This window comes from Vulpes lagopus, chromosome 11 (genome assembly GCF_018345385.1).
Source record: "Vulpes lagopus strain Blue_001 chromosome 11, ASM1834538v1, whole genome shotgun sequence".
NCBI classification, from domain to species: domain Eukaryota; kingdom Metazoa; phylum Chordata; class Mammalia; order Carnivora; family Canidae; genus Vulpes; species Vulpes lagopus.
This window is the reverse complement of record NC_054834.1, coordinates 81795465-81819459: the sequence shown is the minus strand read 5'-3', so window position 1 is coordinate 81819459 and position 23995 is coordinate 81795465. Positions and strand designations below refer to the sequence as shown.

Here is a 23995-nt window from a genome sequence, read left to right as displayed (position 1 = left end):
GTAGCTTCAGGCCCGCGGGCCTGCGGGGCGCAGGGTGGGCGCCGTCTTCCTCGCCGGCCCTGGCCGCTTACGGGGGGCCAGCGGGTCGCTGAAACTCAGAGACATTGTTTTCAAACGCAAAGTCAGAAATTGCCGGTGAACTGCCACAGGAGTTCTTAGGTTGTTCTTTCTTACTTTGCTTCCCACCCCCCCCTCCTTTTTTATGGGGAGAAAAGAGAGAAGGCAGGTTCCCTGATAACTGAAGCTCGTTTTAAACAGGTGGGTTTCCCCGCAGGTATCTCCGGGGGCAAACGCGGGCGGTCACAGAAAGGATTAAATAGTGAGCGAAGCATCCAGTTTCCTGCCTTTCTTGAAAAGATGGGACTTGCCATTTCCTTTTCTTTTCGCAACTTCCAGCGCAACCAGAGCCTCCCGCTAATAAGCCGAGAGAGAGGTCTTCAGAGAGGCCGGTGTCTGCGGAGCGCCCGGCGGTCGCCGGTGCTGAGGCCCCGAGGCAGCCACTCGGTCCCCGACAGTCGAACCCAGAACCGCCTCTCCCGCGGGTCCCCCTGAGGAGGCTGCGCACCCCGAGGCCGTGGCGCTAGGTCGTGCGCCTCCCGGTCCGGGCGCGGGGCTGGGGCGCAGGGCACGGGCCCGCACGCTCGGCGAGGCGGGGGTCCCCAAGGCGCCCGGGGCCGGCGCCTCCCGGGCTTCGCGGGTGCGGGTCATCCCGCCGCGATGCCGCGCCCCCCGCGCCCCCCTCCCCGGCTGCGGGCCGAGCCCGCGGGGCCACCGACGCGCTGCACCGCGGAGCCCGGACGCCGCGCGGGGCTTCCTCAGGAGGACGCGGGGGCTGCAGGGGAGGCGCCGTCCCCGTCCCCGTCCTCCCTCCGTGGGTCCCGCGCCCCGGTGGCAGCTGCCGAGCCCGGCACCCCGCGCTCCGCGCCGGAAGGGCCCGTTTTGGGTCTGGGCGCGCGGGCGCCTTGCGGGGCGGCTCCTGGCTGGGGGGCGCGGCGCTCTGGGCCCCGCCGGGGGGGTGCGGGGGTCGTACTGGGGTCGTACTGGGGTCCACGGAGCTGCGCCTGAGCCCGGAGGGCGGCAGCGCCCGGCGTGGTTCCTTCTGTGCGGCGCTGCGGCCCCAGGCAGCTCGCGCCCCCGCCCCGAGCGCCCCGAGCGCCCCGAGCGCCCCGAGCGCCCCTCACGTCTCACGGGCAGGCCCGCCGGGAAGCCGCTCCTGCCGCGCAAGGACGTCACCCGAGGGCTCCATTTCACCCCGCCTTGGGCCCCGGGGCTCGCCGCTGTCGGGGCGTCTGCGCCAGCGGGAGCCGGGCCTGGGCGTGAGGGCTGGCGGCCCACGGACCGGCCCGCGGGACGGACTGGACCTCCCCGTGGCGCTGGGGCCGCCGCGCTCCGCGGCTCGGGGCGCTCCCGCCGCGGCAAGGCCGAGCCCCCGCCCCCGGCCCCGGCCCCCCCGCCCCCCAGCCCCTTCGGCCCCCCCCAGCCCCCCCTCGCGCCTCCCTTCCCGGTGCGCAGCGCGGAGGGGGCGGCGGGGCGCGCGGGCCGGGGTCTCCCGCCGGGTGTCCCGCGGCCTCCCTCCCGGCCGCAGCCGGCGGAGCCCCCCCGCCCGGGGCACGTCGCGTACTGAGGCTTCAAAACTTCCTTCGGGGTGTTTCGGGGCCGCGCGGGGCCGGGCCGGGCAGCTCCCTCCGAGCCCCCGGAGCCCCCCCCCGAACAGGAACCGTCGCTCGGGGCGCGCCCCGGGTTTCGCAGCGACCCACTCCCCGCGCGGCGGGGCCCCACGCGGAGGCCGGGGGCGGGGTCCGGGTCGCACAGCCACGGGAAGGGGCGCCCCCGCGGCCGCGGAGCTTGGGGCCCGCCCGGCCCGGGCGCACGGAGGACGCGGCGCCGCCGGCAGGTTCCCGCGCGGGCTCGGGCCGGGCCGCTCCCGCCCGCCGACCGCACGGCCGAGCGCGCAACGCCAAGCAGCACACCGCGTCGTAGGATGCGTTTTTAATAGTGAAAGAGACTCAGAAATCCGCCTTTTTCATTCTTACTTTTAAGTTTCTCTAGAAACCCTCCTGGGACCCCGCGTGTCCGCGTCCCGGGGAGTGAGGCCGCGGCGTGTACCTCCCGAGCGCGGCGGGGGCGGCCGCGGGGCCGCAGGCTCCTTCCTCCCACGGGAACCGGCGCTTTCTCCGGGCGAGTCCGGCCCGGCTCGGGGCGCCGCGGGCGGGGGCGGGGGCGCGGGGTCCCGGGGCGCCGGCAGCGGCGGGAGGGCCGCGGGGAGCGAGGCTGCGGCCGCCGACTGCCCCGCGCTGGGCCCGCAGGCCCCGTCGCGGACGGCGAGGCCCCGGGACCGCGGCAGGCCCGGGGAGGGGGACGCAGGGGCCGCCGCTGCCCCCGCGCTCTGGGGCGGCCGGACACCGCGCCGAGGGGGCCGCGCTCCCCGGGGTCCCCGTCGGTCCCCCGCCCCCGGCGCCCCGGGCTTTCCCGGCGGCTGCGGCCGCGTCGCCTCGGGCCGGGGGACCCGGTGGGTGCGGCGGGGCGCGAGCGCGAGCACGAGCACGAGCACGAGCGGCCGCGCGCCCGGCTCTCCCCGCACGCGCCCGTCGGGGGCCGCGCGGCTGGCGGGGCGTCGGTCCACACCGCGGGCCAGCACGGAAGCGCGCGGCGGAGGCGCGTCCACACCGCGGGCAGAGCCGACCGGGGTCCGCACAGCCGTGCCCCGCGCGTGCCCCGCACGTGTGCGCTCGCCGCCGGGCGCTGGAGCCGGTCCTGAGCCCCGGGCCCTGGAGCCGCCCTCGCAGGCCCGGAGCGCCCCGGTCCCTGGCCCCGCGCCGTCTGCGGGCGCGCTCGGCGGCCTGGACGGGGCGCCGACCCGGACCGACCGGGCCCTCGGACAGACTGACCCCCCCTTCCTTCCCCCCCTCGTTAATCTCTCTCACCCCTACATCTTTGTATTCCTATCCACACTTGGGCCTGGAGACCCTGGGGTTCCCCGGGCCGTGCCCCTGCTTGGTGGCCGCGGGGCCCGGGTGCCCGCAGCAGCTTCCGCGGGCGGGACAGGGTGGCCGCAGGCCGCAGCGCGCGTGAGGCCCCGAGGGGCTGCGCGGGGCCTGCACTGCCCGGACTTTCCGCCTCTGGAAGCTTGCGGGTGTGTGTGCGTGTGTGTGTGCGTGTGTGTGTGCGCCCGTGTGTGTGCCCGTGTGTGTGTGCACGTGTGTGTGCGCGCCCGTGTGTGTGCGCGTGTGTGTGTGCACGTGTGTGTGCGCGCCCGTGTGTGTGCCCGTGTGTGTGTGCACGTGTGTGCGCGCCCGTGTGTGTGCCCGTGTGTGTGTGCACGTGTGTGTGCGCGCCCGTGTGTGTGCGCGTGTGTGTGTGCACGTGTGTGTGTGTGTGTGTGTGTGTGCATGTGTGTGCGCGGTCTCCCAAGGAGCTGGGCTTTTAAAAGGGCGCGGAGGTAGACAGCGAGGGGAGGCTCTTGCGCCGGGGCTGCAAGCAGGCCAGTGTTTTTCAAACTGCGGGTCCCAACCCACTAAATGGTTTGTAAAATCAATATAATGGATTGTGATCAGAGTTTTCTTCCAAAGAAATAAAAGATTAACAATAGAAATCATGAGTGCTTTGCACAGAGTATGAAGAGCTTGTCTTGTTTGCTGAGACTTCTCTCCGTCTGCGATATAAAATGTACTTATGAGCGTGAGTCTTGGAAAGTTTGGGAGCCTCTGCTGGTGGACCAGATGTGCCGGAAGTGAAGGGGAGGACATGCCTATACTGAGATGCTGATAAGGGGAGTTGAGCATCCTGGTGCTGGTTTTGATCAGTCCTCTCTCTTCTGTATTTTTTTTTTGCCCCCCAAGTCCTCACTGCCCCCCTCACACCGCAGTGGGATTCCACACCTCTGCGGCCCCCTGCCTGTTACGTGCTTGGAGCCCTGCTGGGCATTATGAGTAAGGGCCAAGGTAGAGCAACCCCCTGTTCCTTTCCCTCAGCAACCTGGAGCCTGGGAAGAGAGTGAACAGTGAAGGTCACTGGGGAAGCTCCACAGAAGGGAGGGGAGTCAACGCCACGTTGTCTGCCGGTTACCTGCCAGGCTGTCCCATTTGTATGCTATTGCTCAGCACATGGAAAGGAGCAGAAGCTTTTGAGGGAAATAAAGATGGGGTGGATAAAGACAATGAACCAGACCATGGGTGCTCAGCTGAGTGGGGACTGAGGAGATGGAAGAGGAGGGGGAGACTCGAGTTATTTAACCAGAGTGTCAGAGTTGTAGGCAAATAGAGATGGGAAGGAGAGGACCAAAGTGCCCTAGAAATAGAGGATTCTGGGCACCAACAGTAACGTGGATGAGCTTAAAGGAAAATGAGGAGATAATGGAGAGCAAATAAAAAGGGTGCAGAAGGGATACTGGGGGGGGGGTATGAGGGTGGGTCTGTGATGAAAGTGGGATGTGGAGGGGATAATACAGAGTTATGTAAAAAAGAGGGTGGCTGCTTTAGGCGTGGGAAGCCTCGGACCCCACAGAAGTTTCAAGTTTTGTCACAAAGGAATTAAAAAGAGCAAAACAATTTTCAAGAAAGGTGCCTCTCCTGTTCATTCCTTTCTAGCAGGAGGGATTGGAAAGCAGGTTTGTTTCCCTAAGGAGTGCTACAATCTTCAAGCAGGGAGATGCAGGCTTCCTTCCAAGATTTGGACCAACAGGAAAGGCCGAGCCAGGTGGCAGGTGAGACCAACCTTGCGTGGTTTCGGAGGTTCCTCCGACACAGTTATTCTACCTACCATCTGTGGCAAGGCTGGATCTCCTCTCGCGTCATCCTCTCAGCTCCAACCTGTGACATTTCCATTATTACTTCCATTTTACAAATGAGGAGATGAGGCTCAAAGGTATTGTTGAGTATCTTGGCCGGTCAGTACATGGGATAGCTGGAATTTGAACTCAGAACCGAGACACACAATTCCAACTGCCTCGGCTTCATGATAGCCGGCCCAGAGGGACTGGGTCTCTTCCACAGGGTTTCTGCTGAGTTGAAGAGGTTGCTTCAGGTGTGTTCAGACTTCCAGAGGGGACCATTGACGTGAAATGGTAGTGAGCACAGGGATGATAGTATATCGCCCTAGTCTTCCCTTCTCTTCGATGGGATTATTTTGATTGCTTTTCCTCGTTAGTACACGAGGGAGTTTTGAGTTGCTTGCTTTGCTGCCCAAGAAAAGAAGAGATTGGGAATGATTGCTGCATGTGCTTATGTCACCGAGGAAGTGATATTAATGGTAGTAAAGAGTAAAAATGTTTTTCCTCCCCAAGCTGTTTGCATTTCCTTACATTAATCATTTGATCTTTAGCCAGCTTCTACATTTCCTATCAGGAAAACCAAACTGCACATCAGTGAGTTCACTTTAGTCCCAGCCCGGAGCACACCGCTTTGTAAAAACTGGCTGAGCGTGAGCCATTTACTCTTTCTTCTCTTTCTCTATTTGTGGTCTACGGGGTGTTTAACTGTTATTAACATTTTCTTAAAGCTACTCTCCTAGTCTGCCAAATGGTAGAGTAGATTTTACTTAGAGTGTCAAGCAGAGAGTAATATTTCTTCAGAAGACTATCTGCATCTAGCTTGGTGTGGTCAAAGGGTTGCACAGATAGTCTTATTATATTACAAAATTTATTGGAATATACACAGTTGACAAACAAACTATGGTGGATTTAGGTCAGCTGTTTGCTTATATGATAGATTTTGTTCGTCTTTGACATTTAATTTAAGCCTCGCTTATCTGAGGGCCGGGAATAGGATAAGTATGTTCTGCATGCGTTATGCTTCTTGTTTTATAAAACTGACTTGTCTGCAGCTATCCGGAAATAATTCATAACCAGTGACTTAAGGACAAGGAAGCCTTGTGACATGTTCTGAAAGCGCCTTTTTGAGATGAAGTTCTGAAAAGTTGAATTATGGAGACCCTAAGAGGGGTTTTTATTTTGGGGAATGAAGATAGCTACATTTGTTTTCTTGATCTTTTGCTTAATTATCCTCCCTGCATACTGAATTGATACAGCTGAAACCAAGCTTCCAGAAATCCATAATGAATCCATTCGCTGCTAAGAATCTGTGTTGTGTGTAATTGCCCTGCTCTCAGTGGCGGTGGGCAGGATGTGCATGGGCCACATGTATGGAAACAACATAAAAAACATTTGACACATTAGTGACTTATTTTTCATATATCGGAGAAAAAAGTCTGCTGCTGTAAAATCTGCACTTGCAGATGTGTTAGCCCTAAATAACCTTTAAAATTGGTCGTGGTGTGGTGGGAGATGTTGGTATTCATGAGTGTTTTGACATGTTTGACATTTTATGTATGGTGTACTGCTCTGTCTGTCTTGCATTTTTTTCCCCAATAGTGCATGTTTTGTTACTAAAATGCAGCTTTTGGTGTTTATATTTGGGATCTATAAATCTGCTTTTCGGATAAATGATTCGTTGTTATTTATGTAAATGATGTTTTAATGAATTAGGCTATTACTGCTTTTCATGTTATGGCCATAAAAAGAGGGCTGTGTGTGGAAGAGATAATCTGATTTTTTACTTTTTATTATTTCTTTTCTTTTCTTAAAGATTTTATTCATTTATTTGACAGAGAGCATAAGTAGACAGAGAGGCAGAGACAGAGGGAAAGGGAGGGAGAGAAGCAGGCCTCCCGCTGAGCGGAGAGCCCCATGCAGGGCTGGATGTGGGGCTGGATCCCAGAACCCTGGGGTCATGACCTGAGCCAAAGGCAGACATTCAACTGGCTGAGCCACCCAGGCACCCCTGATTTTTACTTTTTAAAGAAAACATGTATTTGATACACGTGAGATATCTTACATTTGCTATAGTCCTGGATTAACAAGTAAGGAAAAGCAATTCTGTGGAATGATTACGTGCTCAGAAGCCAAGGAATTTGTGTACCAAAATCTGGTGTGATGAATAGAGGTTTTGAGATCAGTCTAAGTAGTATTTGGAATTGTCCTCTATTCATTTATTTCTGGGAGGGTCGCTAGGAGGGAATTGCCACTTACACTGAGAAATCCAGGTGGCCCCGACGAAAGTATAAGGAAACACATACCTACATCAGAGATTCAGCAGCCTTCTCTGACTAAAACACGGATTTGGCAGTGTGGTTGTCTTCCCTTTGTACCATATTCTATGTTATTTCTCCAGGTAGAACTCGGTAAGTGAGTACAGAAGGTTCAGCTAATCTCTGGTGAGGCATTTTTCAAACCTAGGAGTAGCACGTTACTAAAAGCACTACTGTTTGTGGTTTGAGTTTTGGAAAATACAACAAGTTTTGCCGCCTCTTTTTTACCTTGCGTGATAAACACAGTGCTACACCAAGTCTATCCTAGTGTCTGCTCAGATTATAAGGATGGATTTAGCTGCGAGTCTTAGCATTCAGAATAAGTTACTCATTGCCTTTTCCCTCTTTAAAACTGATGTTGCTAATAATGTGGCTTCCCTTTAAATGTTATTTTATTTAAGACTGTTACTGACTCTAAGGCTTTGACATTTTTTTGTCCTAGATATTTCTCCTGTTTTTAATCTCCACCTGTTGTCACATGCCAGGACAGCACTCTACCTCCAGGTGGAAGGACAAAGGGGCAATTTTCTCTGTCTGGGGTGTCAGGACTGCTTTTCCTCTGGAGTGGAAGTTTTCTGTGCACTTTCCTTTGTACCCTTTCCCTGGGGACTCACACTTCACCTCCATGACACACACAGCAAATGTGGCCCGGGGCTTGTAAGAATACTGCAAGTTTACTTTCCGCCCGCAGATGTATTGAATGTTGCATCTTGCAATTTACATGGTGTCACCAACCTGCACAGACTCTTGACTCGTATCTTCCCAGTTTCTCTTCTTGACTAACAGAGCCTTAGGACTTTTACATCCCTTTGAGGATCTTCCCGAGTGAAATTTCATTCATAAACTACAAAACAACAGAAAAGTCTAACATCAAAGGTGCGATGCTGGTTTTTAAAAAATATATTATTTTACTTTGTAGAGCAATGTGAATGATTATAGTCTGATGCTAACAAGCTTGTGAATCTCATTTCCCAAGTTATGAGTTAGGAAAAAATGCGAGGCTTTTCTTGAATGTGCAGTGTTTTGTATGCTGAACATTGCTTTCATCAAAATATGTACTGTTGATTCATTCATTACATTTCTTGTATGTACTTAACTGGAAAGCAAGAGAAAGAAAATCAAGTGCTTGTCTTTTCTTGAGTTAATTTCCCTTGACATGTATTCAAAATAAGCATTCCAATATAGACTAATATAAAATAGTTATGGAATTTGATGATTATAGGAAAGTTGGTGTGGATGAGAAATGCATCATTCATTAGATTGCAAGCAGCAATGGATGATAGAGAATAGGCAAGGTACTATAAACAGGAAGCTGTAAATAAGCATTTTTTTCCTTTCTGTAACTAGAATACAAACACTTGCATTATGTAGACATATTCATAAATTTAGATGATAACTTAGTGAAACAGGACCATAAACATGAAACCTAGGCATATTATTAAATGTGTATGATTTTGCAATGAACGCTTATTATTTTTAAAAGTCTATGTTCCTATGGCTTTCACTTAGAGAATTCAATCTCCCAGTACTGTGAATAGCCTAATCATTTTTTTTCCCTCCAGCTAATAACAGTAACTTCCAAAACTGAGGACTGAACCACAGCAGTCAAACTTAACAACCCTTTGATCAAATTATAAAACTGGTGACTAAAAGGAACATGAAACCTGTGATCCAGTTTTGCAAAATCTTATTTGAAATCTTATTCAGATTAACACGAACAGTGTCACATGTGCTGAAAATGGAAAGACCATAAATAAAACAAACTGTTATCTAACAATAAGCTGACTCGTGTTGTGTGATTCGATGGGGGTGCTGTTATAAGGTTTTTATTTAACCTTGTTACTAACAATCCTTATGATGGCAAACGTTGTATTAATCACTCTCACAAATGGTCGTGAATGGAGAACTTGGTGAGACTGGAAAAATACAGTGGCACAAAGAGAGGTCAGGCATACAGGGCGAAAATAAAGCGCTTCTAAGCTGAAAAAGATGAAAGCAAATATATCCAATACATGTCTCAGCATTACAGATGTGAAATACGGAATATGAGTGCAAGAGAAATATTTGTAAAATGCTAATGCTTGGAGTGAAGGCTAGATAAAAAATTAGGTCGCAGTATTCCATGTAAAATCAGAGCAGAAAAGCTTATATGCTTTTTAAGCTGCATGCCCAGGGACTTCTCACCATCAGAACAAGAGAGATGCTAATCCTTTTCTGCAGAAAGCATTGACAAGGCAGTGCCGGAATCCTGCATGCAGTCCTGAACTTCCCAGCACCAGAGGGATGTTGACAAATTGGACAGATTTCAGAGAACCACAACAAAAATGATTAAGGGGCTGGAGCAATTGACTTATGAGGAAAGATTAAAAGGACCAATTATATATTGCTTACCCACACAAGACAAGCAGTAGAGGGGAGGAGAGACAAGAAAACCATGTATGATTATTTGAAGAGTGTAAATACCAAGGTAGAAGATGAATTGTTTAGATTGGTCCAAGATGGCAATAACTTTGAGGTAAGGGGAAGAAAAGAAGTAAAGAGGAATTTGGTAGATTATCAGGAAAATAATTTGCGTGATGCTATTTGTAAAATAATGGAAGCAATTTGGGGGGATTAATAAACTGTATGGCTCTTATTAACGCAAAAGAAAAAAGACTGCTTTTTCACTGCAGGAAAACTTTGAGGTGAGGAGGAGGGAAAGGAAGAAAAAGCAGTAGTTTACTTCAGTTTAGAATGTGAAGAACTTTATATGGAGTTTAAATTAAATATGACACATTCAAATAAAGGTCAGAGCGAATCTTAAATGAAGCTGTCCTAAAAATAGGACCACTCCTACTTTCATAGGTCTTCTTAGCATGAGAGCTGCTCTCGACCGTATATTCTATAGCAAGGTAATCTTACCTTGGTCAGTGTAATAGGAGGATCTTAATGTTTTCTTTTAATAAAATATTCTTCTCCTGGCATTGTTCTCATAATGGAAGTGATGTTGATGGAACTCAGCCCAGTATCAAATTGATAAAAGAACTAAGAAGTGTTCCTATTTGTCTTTTATTAGTATTTTTTTCTGGCATGCCCCTCTGAAACTTGGCTCAGCTTGGAAGGGAAAAGAACGAATGGAATGAAGTGTCCACTTGAAATTATAATAAGCATGGAAGTGAGGGAAAGGAAAGGATTTTACAAAGCATCCTCCTCTAGAAGCCAAGCAAAGGAAAAGATTTCTTCCAGTGTCAATGAGAACTCTAAATGGATCTAAAAACATTAATGGCAAAAAGAAAAAAAGAAGAATTAAATGAACTCAAGGCTCATAAGAATCTCCTGCTTTCTCTGTCTCAGTGAGAGAGTGCTTTTCCTGTGCTAGAAGATGCAGCCTGTGAGGTAGAGGGATGCAGAAGGAGAATCTCATTAACGTGAGCTCTCCACTCCCCATGCACTTTGAAACTGCCTGCTGTCAGGCTGCAGAGAAGCCAACATATGCAGGCTTCCAGGGCGTGCCTGCTGCACAAGGCTGGGTGTAATTATTTCTGGATAGGAGCCTACGTATGATAACACTGACTTAGAGTCTGTCTTTATTTGAACTGATATTTACTATCCATATAATTTAAGCTTCTAACAGTGAGGTCTCATATTGGGGGAGCACACAGGTATTTCCCCTTGAGCTATTGTAGTCAGTTGATATCTGAACTTTGGAGGATTTACTGTGCTAATTGCGAGAGAGAGAGAGAGAGAGAGAGAGAGAGAGAGAGAGAGAGAGAGAGAGAATGGGAACCAATCAACATTTGTTTTACTTTTTTGGGGGGATGGTGTTGTTTATAGCTAGTGCATAATGGCTTTTGTCGGTTATAGCCAATCGGTTTTATCGGAAGTATCTTTCGATTTCTAATAGGAGTGTTTTAGACCCAAACTTGCCACATAATTTTAGTTTCAAGATGACATGTAAAATGTCTGTATAGTACCTTCTTACTTCACTGCCGGAGATTCCAAGGGTTTTTCCTTATTATTATTATTTATTAGAAATAAAGTTGTAAAAAAAAAAAAGAAATAAAGTTGTAATGGAACTAATATAACACTGCACGTCAACTATATTTCAATAAAAAAGGAGAAAAAGTGATGTTTTAAAAAAGGCATTGCCCTAATAAAAGTCGATGAGCTATATTTACTAGACAGTTTTATTAAGTGAAGAAGGTGCTGTAAGATTTCAGTAGATTTTTTTTCATTTTGTAAATGGTTATAATTTCAGTTTTTATTTTGGCAAACTCTTCAGCCCAGAGATTTAATCATTTTTGCCTTAAAAAGCAAGGAGAAGGGATTACACAGGTAGACAGACTGTGCTGTAAGCAAACATTTCTAATCTCTAAACTGCTTTACTTTTGTTACCGTGTTAATGATTAATGGGAAAATGACCTTATTTTGCACAAAAGAAATAATTAGAGTAAACAGAGCTACGATCATTGACTTTTTCTTCTAAACCTAATGATAAACTTTTCTAACAAGAGCATCTCTGATGTGACTATTTGTGCATTTAAAAATACCAATGTGGATAAGGAAGGGGGTTGTTTTTTGTTTCCAGTTTTATGATTAGCTTATTTCAAACATTTTAAATTCTTCTGATCATTTAAGGGAGTGTTGGATTTTAGATTATTTTGTTTACAGTACTTATACCTTGGTTCTAAAACTATTTAATGACAAGGTATTTGTATTATCTTAATTTGTTCAATAACCAGGAATTATTGTGATACTGAGCTTTTTTAAAAAAAAATTAATTGTTTTTTTTTCCTTTTTAGTTTTGTCATGGCTTTAGGAAACTCAATCCTAACCCTTCAGTTTGCATGTTAATCATCTTATTCAGGGTGTTTTTTTTTTTTTTTTTTTCCTCCATTTTATTCACTTTAACCCTTACATTATTTTGAGCTCTGTTTTTTGACCACAAAACTTCTAAAGTGATTATGCAGCTTTATTTTTCTTTCTGTCCTATTTGTGGTTCGTTGCTGTCTATCTCTTGAAAGCATAGGACAAGTCCAACCAGGGTGGAGTGGCCATGTCAATGAAGCTCAGAATTATTCAATGAGACTGTGTAAATGAGTTCTCTAGATCTTTTCAAATTCACTACATCATTGCACACCATGTGAATTTTCCGTGGGTACAAGAACATTGTTATTAGCCATGACATAACTTGTGCAGTGTTTATAATGTCTACTTGGTGAATTAGATTGATTTTTGAGGCAGTTAACATTTGTTATCTTCTTAGGAAGATAAGCACTGTCCGTTTATAGAATTGTAAAATGGCAAAGCTTAAAGTGGTCTCACAAGCTTCACTAAGGCCATCTTTCTCTCTCTTGGCCAGTCTTGTCTTGTTTCCCTTGTATGTCAAAGATAATAACCCAGTTTATTTCCAACTGCATAAAGGGTAACGTCATGGATTGAGGATTTGAAAAAGAAATTTTGTGAGCGCTTTAATATTTAGATGCTAACTATTTTGAATATGTCATTAAAAGGAATGATAGATTTATCCTTTGATGAATTTCTGGGACCTAGTGAAAATCCTTAGGCACTCAAGTGTTTTACCCCATAGTGCATTAACACATTTATATTCCAGATAAACGGCTCAGAAATGAGTGTTTTTAGGCCCACTCTGGGAAGGGCATATTTTGCATATAAAATATTATGATACAGTGACAGAGTATTATAGCATTTAGTGAGTGATTTCGTGAATACTCTCCCAAGTGTTTCTAGGATGCCAAGTGTATCTAAATTACATTATGTACATTTGGCTTACTTATACAAAATGTATTTATTTATAGAAAAAGTATTTTTTTGAGATGATTCTTTAACATATGTGAATAACTTCCATTGATTTTTTTCCAAGGAATGAGATGTCTTTGAGTTGGTACAAACATGAGAGTAGTTGACAATGGTTAGCTTTGTTGCTTAACACTTTTTTTGTGGGTTTATAAATAATGACTTATGTTCTTAAGACATATAATGCAGAGGAAACGCTGGAGGCAGTAGACATATTATTACATATACAGACACAAAATTGCTCTGACACTAATTAGGGCATAAATAATGGCATACCTAACCAAAGGCAAGTAAAACATTTGTTTAGTAATTAAAATGAAACTTATTTACTTGCAGGTTCAAAGTTTGTCTGTTTAAAACAGATTAGGTCAGATAGATAACACATAAGCAAGCAGATAGTTACACAGTGCCCAGTTTTGCATCATTCTGAGCGCCTTGAACTTACAATGAGTTTCTAGGATCTGGAAGCATGTGGAATTAGAAATTTTGACATGCTCAATAGGATGAACCCTTGTCTTAGAGCTTTTTATTGTCTGTAGGTGTATATGAGACTCTGCAACATCCTGCTCCCTGTTCTTTTCTATTTGTAGTATTTAGAAAAGAATTAACCTAGTTTGTGCTGATATCAGGAACCCGTCAGGAATTAGATTAGTTGCCCAGTTTAAAGCTATATATTTTTGAAAAAGAAAGGGAAGAAGCAGGCTCCAGTGAATGGTAGCTTTAGATTCTTTAAGGAGTATGCTGGGGAATAGTTCTGAATATTTGGATATATAAATGTGAAAGTTGACTAAATGCAAGATAATACTTATAGCTTCAGAATCCAGTGCATTTTATCCTGTATAAGATTGAGTGAGATTCCTGGCACTTTCTATGAGCATTGAAATAAAGGAGCAATCCTTGGTAACCAACCAAACACGTTTATTGAGCATTGCCAGCTACTAGCTGTGTTACCTTGAGCAATTTACCTAGCCTATCTTTGCGTCAGTTTCCTCATCTGTCAATGAGATAAAAACAGCCTGGGACATTATTAATCCCCAGTAAGGTAGTGCTATATTTATTATTTCTCTTACCACTATCTTATTAGGCTCTGAGAATTCAAGTACTTTTTATTTCAATTCCATCTTCCACTCATTACTTTGTAGTTGTATGTGGTGGTTTATAATGTTGTTCATCATGAAGGGCCTTTTTCGGGTTCTTTCATTTGACCAATCTTGACTGCAAATTCTCTATGTGCTAGTATAGAAATAAGAGAAATATAAAGAAGAAAATCCATAGTCATTGCTCTCAAGTCTCTTAGAGTTTAGTAAGGAAGACATACGTGAAAACAAACACTTTTGGCATAATATGTTAATAACTCTAAGCAGGGGCCTGCAAGCATATGTTGGGATGGAGTGCCCATGAATGCCTGGGAACATCCTCTCTTTTGCAGAGAAAGGAGACATTTACTTCTAAGGCAGAGAGAAAGAGAGAGAGAGAGAGAGAAATATAAAAGGCCTTGGGTTTTCTGGAAATGATGGCATATAAAATCCGAGGAGGGGACATTAGCAGGGGTTAGAGCGATAGTCAGAACCTGGATTCTGCAAAAGGATACAAAAGAATTTATATTTTATGCCTTCACCAATATGCAGTAGGGAGCAATTAATAAAGCAATGAAACTTCAACTGGGAAAGGAAATAATCTGATTAAATTTTTATAAAGATCACTCTGGTATGGCATTCTGGTTACTGGTTTTGTTTTTGGTGGTGCTGGTGATTGGTTGGTTTTGTATAATGCCCTCTTTAGGATCTTCTTTTTAACTTTATTATTATAAAAATTTCCTGTGTTGTGGGTTCAGTGGGCCATCTCAATCTAGAATGCCATTCCTTTTTGAGAAAAGACCCTCAGTTATTTCTTTCAAATTTTTCCCTCTTTTTTTTTTTTTGGATAATTTTTCTCTCTCTTTTGGCAACTCCTGAGGAAAAACTAAAGCTTTTGGACTTTCTGAATTAATCTTTTATTACAACAATTTTTCTTTTTTGCTATTATTTCTAGCAAGCAATAATCAGAGACCATTTTTTAAAACTGTAAGTGGGTAAAATATTAAGTGCGTAGACAATATCCTTTGTTGGTGAGGATGAAAGGAAATGAGCCATTTCCTAAAATTGTTGATGTGTGTGTAAATTGGGATAGCATTTTTATTTATTTTTTATTTTTTATTTTTTTAAAAATTTTTATTTATTTATTAGTCACACACACACACACACACACACAGAGAGAGAGAGAGAGAGAGAGAGAGAGAGAGAGAGGCAGAGACACAGGCAGAGGGAGAAGCAGGCTCCATGCACTGGGAGCCCGATGTGGGATTCGATCCTGGGTCTCCAGGATCGCGCCCTGGGCCAAAGGCAGGCGCTAAACCGCTGCACCACCCAGGGATCCCAAGGGATAGCATTTTTAGAAGGTGACTTGTCAATACCTATGTAAATACGCTCCATAATTAAGTAGAGGAATTCCTAGAGGAATTCTCCATAAGGGAAAGGATATATGCTTATAGATGCTTAGTGTAGCATTGTTTGTAGGAGTGAAGCTTGAAAACAACTAAAAAGCTTTTTTAGGGAAATCACTAAATAAATTTTTATCTATCCATTTAAAGTATAGAATATAGCATAATTGGTTAAAAATATGGGTAAGATATATAAACATGGCTATGGTAAATTCCTAAGAAATGTTGTCAAGAATAATTTTTATAGTTATGTAGCATGTTCTTATGGTTTGGTGCCAATTCCAATGTGTGCAGAAGTTCCCCACACCAAGCTATTCTTGTATTCCAGTTGGGTGTCTTAGAATTCAACTCAATTCTGACATCAGATAGCTTCAGATCCTGCAGGGTAAGGGCTTAGTTGCACAAGACTACACTCCCAACTTCCTTGAGACACCAACCACAAACCCAAGCTATTATCTGTGCTTCTGACAAACTGGTCAGAGTGGAGGTTCCAACAACTCCCTCCAACTGAAGATGACAATCCATCACAAGCCTGGGTAGATACCTATACTTTTGACTGACTGGCTGGCTATAAATCAAAGGTTCACAAGACCTCTTCCTCAGGTTGTATTAATTTGCTAGAGAACCTTACAGAACTCTGAAGCATTTTGCTTACTAGATTTCCAGTTTATTATAAAAGGATATAACTCAGGAATAGCTAAATGGAAGAGATGCTTAGGGCAGGATATGAAGAAAGGGTGTGGAGCTTCCATGTCCTCCCCAAGAGCATCACTTTCCATGTGTTCACTGCTTTGGAAACTCTGAACCCTGCCCTTTGTGTGTTTTTCTGAAGTTCTATTATATAAGCCTGACTGATTTAATCACTCACCATTGACTATTGAACTCAATTTCAAGCTCCTTTACCCTGGTAGAGGTGGGGGAGAATGGGTCTGGAAGTCCCAATAACATGGTTGGTTCTCCTAAAAATCAGGCAAGATTCTTTGGTGCACCAAAAGTCACCTCATTCATATAACAAAAGATCTTAATCGTTCTCACCACTTAAGAAATTCCATGGTTTTAGTTCTATGCCAGAAATGGGGACAAAGACCAAATACATGTTTCTTATTATAAATCATAATATCATACATATATGATATGATGTATGTATAAATACAATATAGGTATTTTTAAATAAGATCGTTATATAGATGTTACATGTAATACTTTATGTCTAAATCTAAATGGCCCAGACAACCTTCTGGAATGTTGCAAATCACTTAATTTTTTATTACTTTTTTTTCAGCTTTACTGAGAAATAATTGACATATATCACTGTATAAGTTTAAGGCACATAGTATAATGGTTTGATTTATATATATCATGAAACGATTACCGTTATAGGTTCAGCTAACATCCTTCTTCTCATATAGATAAAATAGAAAGAAGAAAATAAAAAAGGAAAAAAAAACCCACTTCACCTGTAATGAGAACTTTTAGGACTTACTCTCTTAACAACTTGCCAATGTATCACGCATCAGTGTCAGTAATAGTCATCATGTTGTACATTACATTTCTAGTGCTTATTTATCTTATAACTAGAAGTTTGTATCTTTTGATCACCTTCCCCTATGCCCTGCATTTGGTTATCACAAATCTGATCTCTTTTTCTATGAGTTTGGATTTCTTTTGTATTTCTTTTCTTTTTTTAAGATTCCATATGTGAGATCATACTGCATTTGTCTCCTCTGTCTGACTTATTTCACTTTGCATAATGCCTTCCAGATCGATCTGTGTCATCACAAATGGTAGGATTTCCTTTTTTTATGGCTGAATAATATTCGTATTATTCATATATATATGTTTCATAACATTCATATATATAATATGTTTAATATACTCATATTCATATATATTCAATATATTCATAATATTCATGTATATCACAATATATCTATATATCACTATATATAGGAATATTATATATAATAATAATATAGGATACATCTATATATACCTATATATGTGATATATATATATGTATATATATATATCACAATTTCTTTATCCATATATTCATCAATGGACACAGACTTTTTCTGTGTCTTGTTTATTGTAAAGGATGCTGCTATGAACATGGGGCTGTAGATATCTTTATGGGTAAGTATTTTCATTATCTTTGGATATAGTCCCAGAAGCAGAATTGTTTGGTCATGTGATAGTTCTATTTTTAATTTTTTGAGGATCCTCCAAACTGTTTTCCATAGTGGCTGTGCCAATTTACAATCTCATCAACAGTGCACACAGGTTTCCATTTTCTTTATATCCATGCCAGTATTTGTAATCTCTTGTCTTTTTGATGATAACCATCTAACAGGCATAAGGTGATATCCCATTGTGGTTTTAATTTGCATTTCCCTAATGACTAGTTATGATGAGCATCTTTTCCTGTACCTGTTGGCCATCTGTATATCTTCTTTGCTTTTTTTAAATTTTATTTATTATTATTTTTTAAAGATTTTATTTATCTATTCATGACACACACACACACACACACACACACACACACACACAGAGGCAGAGACATAGGCCGAGGAGAAGCAGGCTCCATGCAGGGAGCCTGATGCGGGACTCGATCCCAGGACTCCAGGATCACGCTCTGGGCCAAAGGCAGGTGCTAAACCGCTGAGCCACCCAGGGATCCCCCTGTATATCTTCTTTGAAGAAATGTCTGTTCAGGTTCCATGCCCAGTTTTAATTGTTTTTTTTTTTTTCCTTTTTTGATGTTGAGTTGTATGGGCTCTTTAATGTTTTGGATATCAATCCATTATATAGTATGCAATTTTTTCTCATTCCATAGGTTGTCTTTTTACTTTGTTGATCATTTCTTTGCTGTGTAGAAGCTTTTTAGTTTCATGTAGTTTCCTTGTTTATTTATTTATTTTTTTTTTTAAAAGCATGCCCTGCGAAATTGGTAAGATGTCATATTTTTCTCTACTTGCATGCAACCCTTGGTTTTCTAAATGCCTATTTCTCATACTTTGCCCGTCAGCTCATTTTTTATTTTATTTTTTTAATTTATTTATGATAGTCACAGAGAGAGAGAGGCAGAGACACAGGCGGAGGGAGAAGCAGGCTCCATGCACCGGGAGCCCAATATGGGACTCGATCCCGGGTCTCCAGGATCACGCCCCGGGCCAAAGGCAGGCGCCAAACCGCTGCGCCACCCAGGGGTCCCTCCTTGTTTATTTTTTATTTTGTTGCTTATGCTTTAGATATCATACGCAATAAAACCATTACCAAGACCCATCTCAAGGAGATGTTTTTGTTTTGTTTTGATTTTTTAAGATTTATTTATTTGAGAAGGAGAGAGAAAGAAAAACAGACTCCCTGCTCAGCATGGAGCTGGATGTGGGGCTCTATCTCACAACCCTAAGATCATGACCTGAGCTGAAATCAAGGGTCAGTTGCTTAACTGACGGAGCCACCTAGGCACTCCATCAGGGATTTTTGTTGCTATGTTTTCTTCTAGGGGTTTCATGGTTTCAGGTCATTTAAGTCTTTATTCCATTTTGTGTTAATTTTTGTAAGTGGTGTAAGGGGGGTATGGTTTTGTTCTTGTACACGTAAATATGACTTTTGGAAGATTTCACAACAGCAACTTTCAGGCCAGGAGATAAAGGGATAATGTATTCAAAATATTGAAAGAAAATAAGTGTCAAGTAAGAATTCTATACCTAGTGAAGCTATCCTTCAGAAACAAAGATGGATAAAGATTCTCCTGAACAAACAAAAATATGAGAGAGTTCATTACCTCCAGATGGGCCTTATAAGAAAAACTAAAGGGAATTCTTTGAGTGGAAGTAAAAGAAAATTAATTAACATCAAAAGGTACCATAAATCTCACTGGTAATGATAAATATATAGTTATAGTTAGATTCTGCAATATGGTAACAGTTGCAAATAACTCACAGTCCTAGTTTAAAAGCTTTTAAAATATAACAAAAATAACCATAAATACAAAAATTAATTAGTTGGACAATATAAAAATCATGTAAATTTTAACAGCAATAACCCAAAATGTGAGGGGGAGAAGTTAAAGTGTAAAGTATATGAATTTCTGACTTTATCAGTTTAAGAAGTTTTAGAAGTTTAAGATATTTTATGTAGTCCTCTGGTAACTACAAGGGAAAATGTAGTGATTAGACAACAACAAAAAACACAATAAAAGAGTCAAAGCATGCTTTGATATCAAAAGACATGAAAGCATAGGAAAAAAGACAGTAAGATAAGAAAAAAGAAATACTAGATTTAGAAAACAACCAGGAAACAATTAATAAAATGGCAATAGAAAATTCTTACAGTAATCAATAATTACTTTAAACATAAATAGGGGCACCTGGGTGGCTCAGTCAGTTGAGCATACGACTCTTGATCTCAGCTCAGGTCTTGCTCTCAGTGAATTCAAACCCCATGTTGGGCTCCACACTGTATGTAGAGCCTACTCAATACAACAACAACAACTTTAAACATAAATGGATTAAATACTCCAAAAAAAAAAAAAAAGACAGAATGACTGAATGGATTAGAAAAACAGATCCAACAATATGCTACCTATAGAAGATTCATTTTAATCTTAAAGACACACACAGATGAAGAATTAAGGAATTGAAAAAGACGTTTCAAGCAAATGATTATCTAAAAACATCAGAGGGAGCTATATTTACATCAGACAAAATAGACTTTAAACCAAAAATAATGAAAAGAGATAAAACAGGTCATTATGTAATAATAAGGGGGTCAATACATCAAGAAGATATAACAATTATAAATATTTATGCACCTAACATCAGATCACCTAAGTATGTAGAGCAAAAACTACCAGAGCTAGTAGAGCTTCCAGAGCTAAAAGAATAAACAGCTATACAATAATAGCTGGAGCCTTTAATGCCCCACTCTTAGTGATGGATAGATCATCTGCACAAAGAATCAATAAGGACATAGAGAATTTGAACATTATAGACCAAATGGACATAGCAAACATATACAAACATCCTATCCAACAACAGCATGATACACATCCTGCACAAGCGCACATGGTACATTTTCTAGGATAGGGCATATGAGAGGTCACATGAAAAGTCTTTGCAGGGACACCTGCGTGGCTCATGGTTGAGTGATCGCCTTTGGCTCAGGTCGTGATCCCGGGGTCCTGGGATGAAGTCCCTCATCCGGGTCCCTGCAGGGAGCCTGCTTCTCCCTCTGGCTGTGTCTCTGCCTCTCTCTCCATGTGTCTTTCATGAATAAATAAATACATTCCTAAAAAAAATCTTAGCAAATTCAGGAAGACTAAATATATACCAAGTATCTTCCCTTACTACAGTGGCATGAAATTATAAATCAATAACAAGAGGAAAACTAGAATATTTACAAACACATGGAAATTACACAAAACTCTCCTGAAAAACCAATGGATCAAAGAAGAACTTAAATGACAAGTAACAAAGTTTCTTTAGACAAACACAATATACCAGAACTCGTAGGGTGCAGCAAAAGGAGTTCTAAGAGGTAGTTCATATAAATGCATATATTAAGAAGTAAGAGAGATCCCAAATAAACATCCTAACCCTGAGCCTTAAGGAACTAGCAAAAGTAAAACAATCTGAGCCCAAAGTTAATAGAGGCAAGAAAATAACACAGATTAGAACACAGAATTCAATGAAATAGAGAACAGAAAAACAATAGGAAAGATGAATGAAACTAAGAGTTGGTTTTTTAAAAAGATGAATAAAATTGACAAACAGACTAATCAAGTGAAAAAGAGAATCAACCCAAATTAACAAAAATATGTGTGAAAAAGGAAACGTTACAACTGATACCACAAAAATGCACAACTCTATGCCAAAAAACTGTGCAGGCTGGAAGGAATGAACGTTTTTAGAAATATACAATTTACCAAGACTAAATTAGGAAGAAATAGAAAATCTGAATAGACCAATTACTAGTAAGGAGATTAAATCAGTAATCAAAAATTTCCCAATGAAGAAAAGCCCATGACTAGATTGCCTTACTAGTAAATTTTATTAAACATTTATGATTAATACCAATCCCTCTCAAATATTTTCAAAAAGTGAAAGAGGAGGGAACATTTCCAAGCTTATTTTGTAAGACCAGTATTATCCAACTATCAAAACCAGAAGAAGCTACAAGAAAAGAAAACAATGGATCAATAGCCCTGATGAATGTAAATATACAATTTTCTTTTTCTTTTAAGATTTTATTTTTAAGTAATTTCTATAACCCATGGGGGCTTGAACTTACACCCTTGAGATCAAGAGTCACATGCTTTACCCACTGAGCCAGCCAGGTGACTCATAAGTGCAAACATTTTCAATACAATATTAGCAAATTGAATTCAGCAACAAATCAAAAGGATCATTCACCATGATCAGTTGGGATTTATCCCTGAGATTGGATAATGGAAATGAACTCAAGAATGACTTATGTTGCCAGCGTGGTGGTGTCATTCTCCTCACTCGTTTGACAGTTGTTACTTATGGAGAGGCTATAGGAATGTGAGAGAGGAAGAAACGTTTTCCATTTTACTATATAGACTTCTGCATTGGTAATTTTTTCCAGGGATCATGTACTCATATATAAGTTTGGTAACTTAAAAAAAAGACTAATTTATTTTTCTCACCATTAAATAAAATTAAGCAAGAGGCATCCACTCCTCATATTAATCCTGTTATTTTAGAATATTTTCTATGACTGTAATTCATACCTTAAAAGTTGTGAATATCCTAGCTTGAGAAGTGGTTTTAAAATAAAGCAACAACTATACTTTATTTCTGATTTTTATACTTTATTAATTGAAAACATATTTCCACTTACTATTTCCTAACATTTTCTGCCTTTCTTGAAGAATACATGGAGTACAGCGTACAAGGAAAATCATCTATCAAGATTGGTTCAACAGCCTTTGGCTGTGAGAGTCTCAAGGAATGACTGATAATTAGTTTTCATTAGTGAGAAGAAAGAAGCAAAGAAGAATAAATCAGTTACCATACATGTGAGTCAACCTACGATCAAAAGTTTCAATTTTCCCTCCACATGAATGATTTAGTTTTCTTTGATTTTCATGCTGCTGTAGAAAAATAAATAACATATGGATACTTCAAATTTGTAACATCCCTGAAAATCTTATAAAAAGGAAAACATTTTCTCATTGAAACAGGGGCCATATTTAAACTAGAATATGAATACTGCTGCAAAGAATGCAAGCTTATTACATAATGGGTCATGGAAATAGTACCTGTTCTTCATGACTTATGTGTATCCAGAAGGCAAAGATTTTTTTTTAAGATTTTATTTATTTATTCAAGGGAGACAGAGAGAGAGAGAGAGGCAGAGACACAGGCAGAGGGAGAAGCAGGCTCCGTGCAGGGAGCCCAACGTTGGACTCGATCCTGGGTCTCCAGGATCACGCCCTGGGCCGAAGGCAGGTGTTAAACCGCTGAGCCACCCAGGCTGCCTGAAGACAAGGATTTGGGTGGATCTTGGTATTCTTTGTTGTTGTTGCTTTTCTAAACATTGTTATTTTGGTACACAACATAATGATTTGATATATGTGTATATTGCAAGGTGAATACATATTGATATTCTTTCCTCTTATCATTGATTGCTTATTGATAACCCATGGTTCTTTGAAAATGTTGCCTGATTCAGGCAACATTCAGGGGTGTCTGTATTACCTCTGAGCTTCAAATTCTAAGTTCAGATTCAGGTTTATCATGTATCTTGCTGCTGACAAATCTTATGCAAAGGGTAACCCCCGAACAACAGAGTGATGATGTGTTCTGTTTTTAAAGGCAGCTTCTGGGTGTGCAGGTCACATTTCAAAGCATCAAATTGCATGGTCCACTTGAAGGCTATGAATTTTTCTACAGACAGATATTTGTGGAATATGACCTCTTTATATTTTGCGTGTTGTGATTGTGCCTTTGAAGTTTCTCTAAAGGTAAACAAAAAATCAGGGGTGTTGGCTATTGGGGGAGAAAAGTCATTGTTATTCCAAAGCTATTTGACTTATCTATTCAGAAATGTTCCCTTTATGCCTTTTTCAAGTAGGGTAATGTAAATGCTCAATTTCTTTGAAAGAAAAGAAAAACACACACACACTCTAAGAAAAAAAAAATCACGTATCTAAATTATTGTCTTTTCTATAAGGGGAAGAGTATATAAATTTTGAGCATAAAATATAGCTCATATTAAAAATAAGCATTTATTTTTCAAAGAATCAACACAATAGAATTAGCAAAAGTAAAGATGTCATCCTTTAAAGCAATAGGTCTTGCATAAATCACTATTTTATGGAGGTGTGTGCAGTACCATATATGGTTAGAAAAATGCAAATATGTTTATGGAAATCATATACTTTTTAAAAAAGATTTTATTTATTTATTCATGAGACACACACACACAGAGAGAGAGAGAGAGAGAGAGAGAGAGAGAGAGAGAGGCAGAGACACAGGCAGAGGGAGAAGCAGGCTCCATGCAGGGAGCTTGAAGGGAGTCGATCCCGGGTCTCCAGGATCACACCCTGGGCTGAAGGCAGCGCTAAACCGCTGAGCCATCCGGGCTGCCACCTAAATCATATAC

At 42.5% G+C, this 23995-nt stretch overlaps 1 protein-coding gene across 1 annotated transcript in view; it reads left to right on the top strand.

Annotated features, from left to right (window-relative positions):
• Positions 1–357: 357 nt before the first annotated feature.
• The window catches only part of LOC121471682 (collagen alpha-1(I) chain-like), a 120210-nt gene continuing 96572 nt past the window's right edge, over positions 358–23995 (top strand). Inside the window, exons 1-4 of the mRNA XM_041722462.1 lie at positions 358–542; positions 665–1415; positions 1513–1951; positions 2041–3133. Of these exons, the coding sequence (XP_041578396.1) occupies positions 358–542; positions 665–1415; positions 1513–1951; positions 2041–3133 (2468 nt within the window). The remainder of the gene's footprint in view (positions 543–664; positions 1416–1512; positions 1952–2040; positions 3134–23995) is intronic.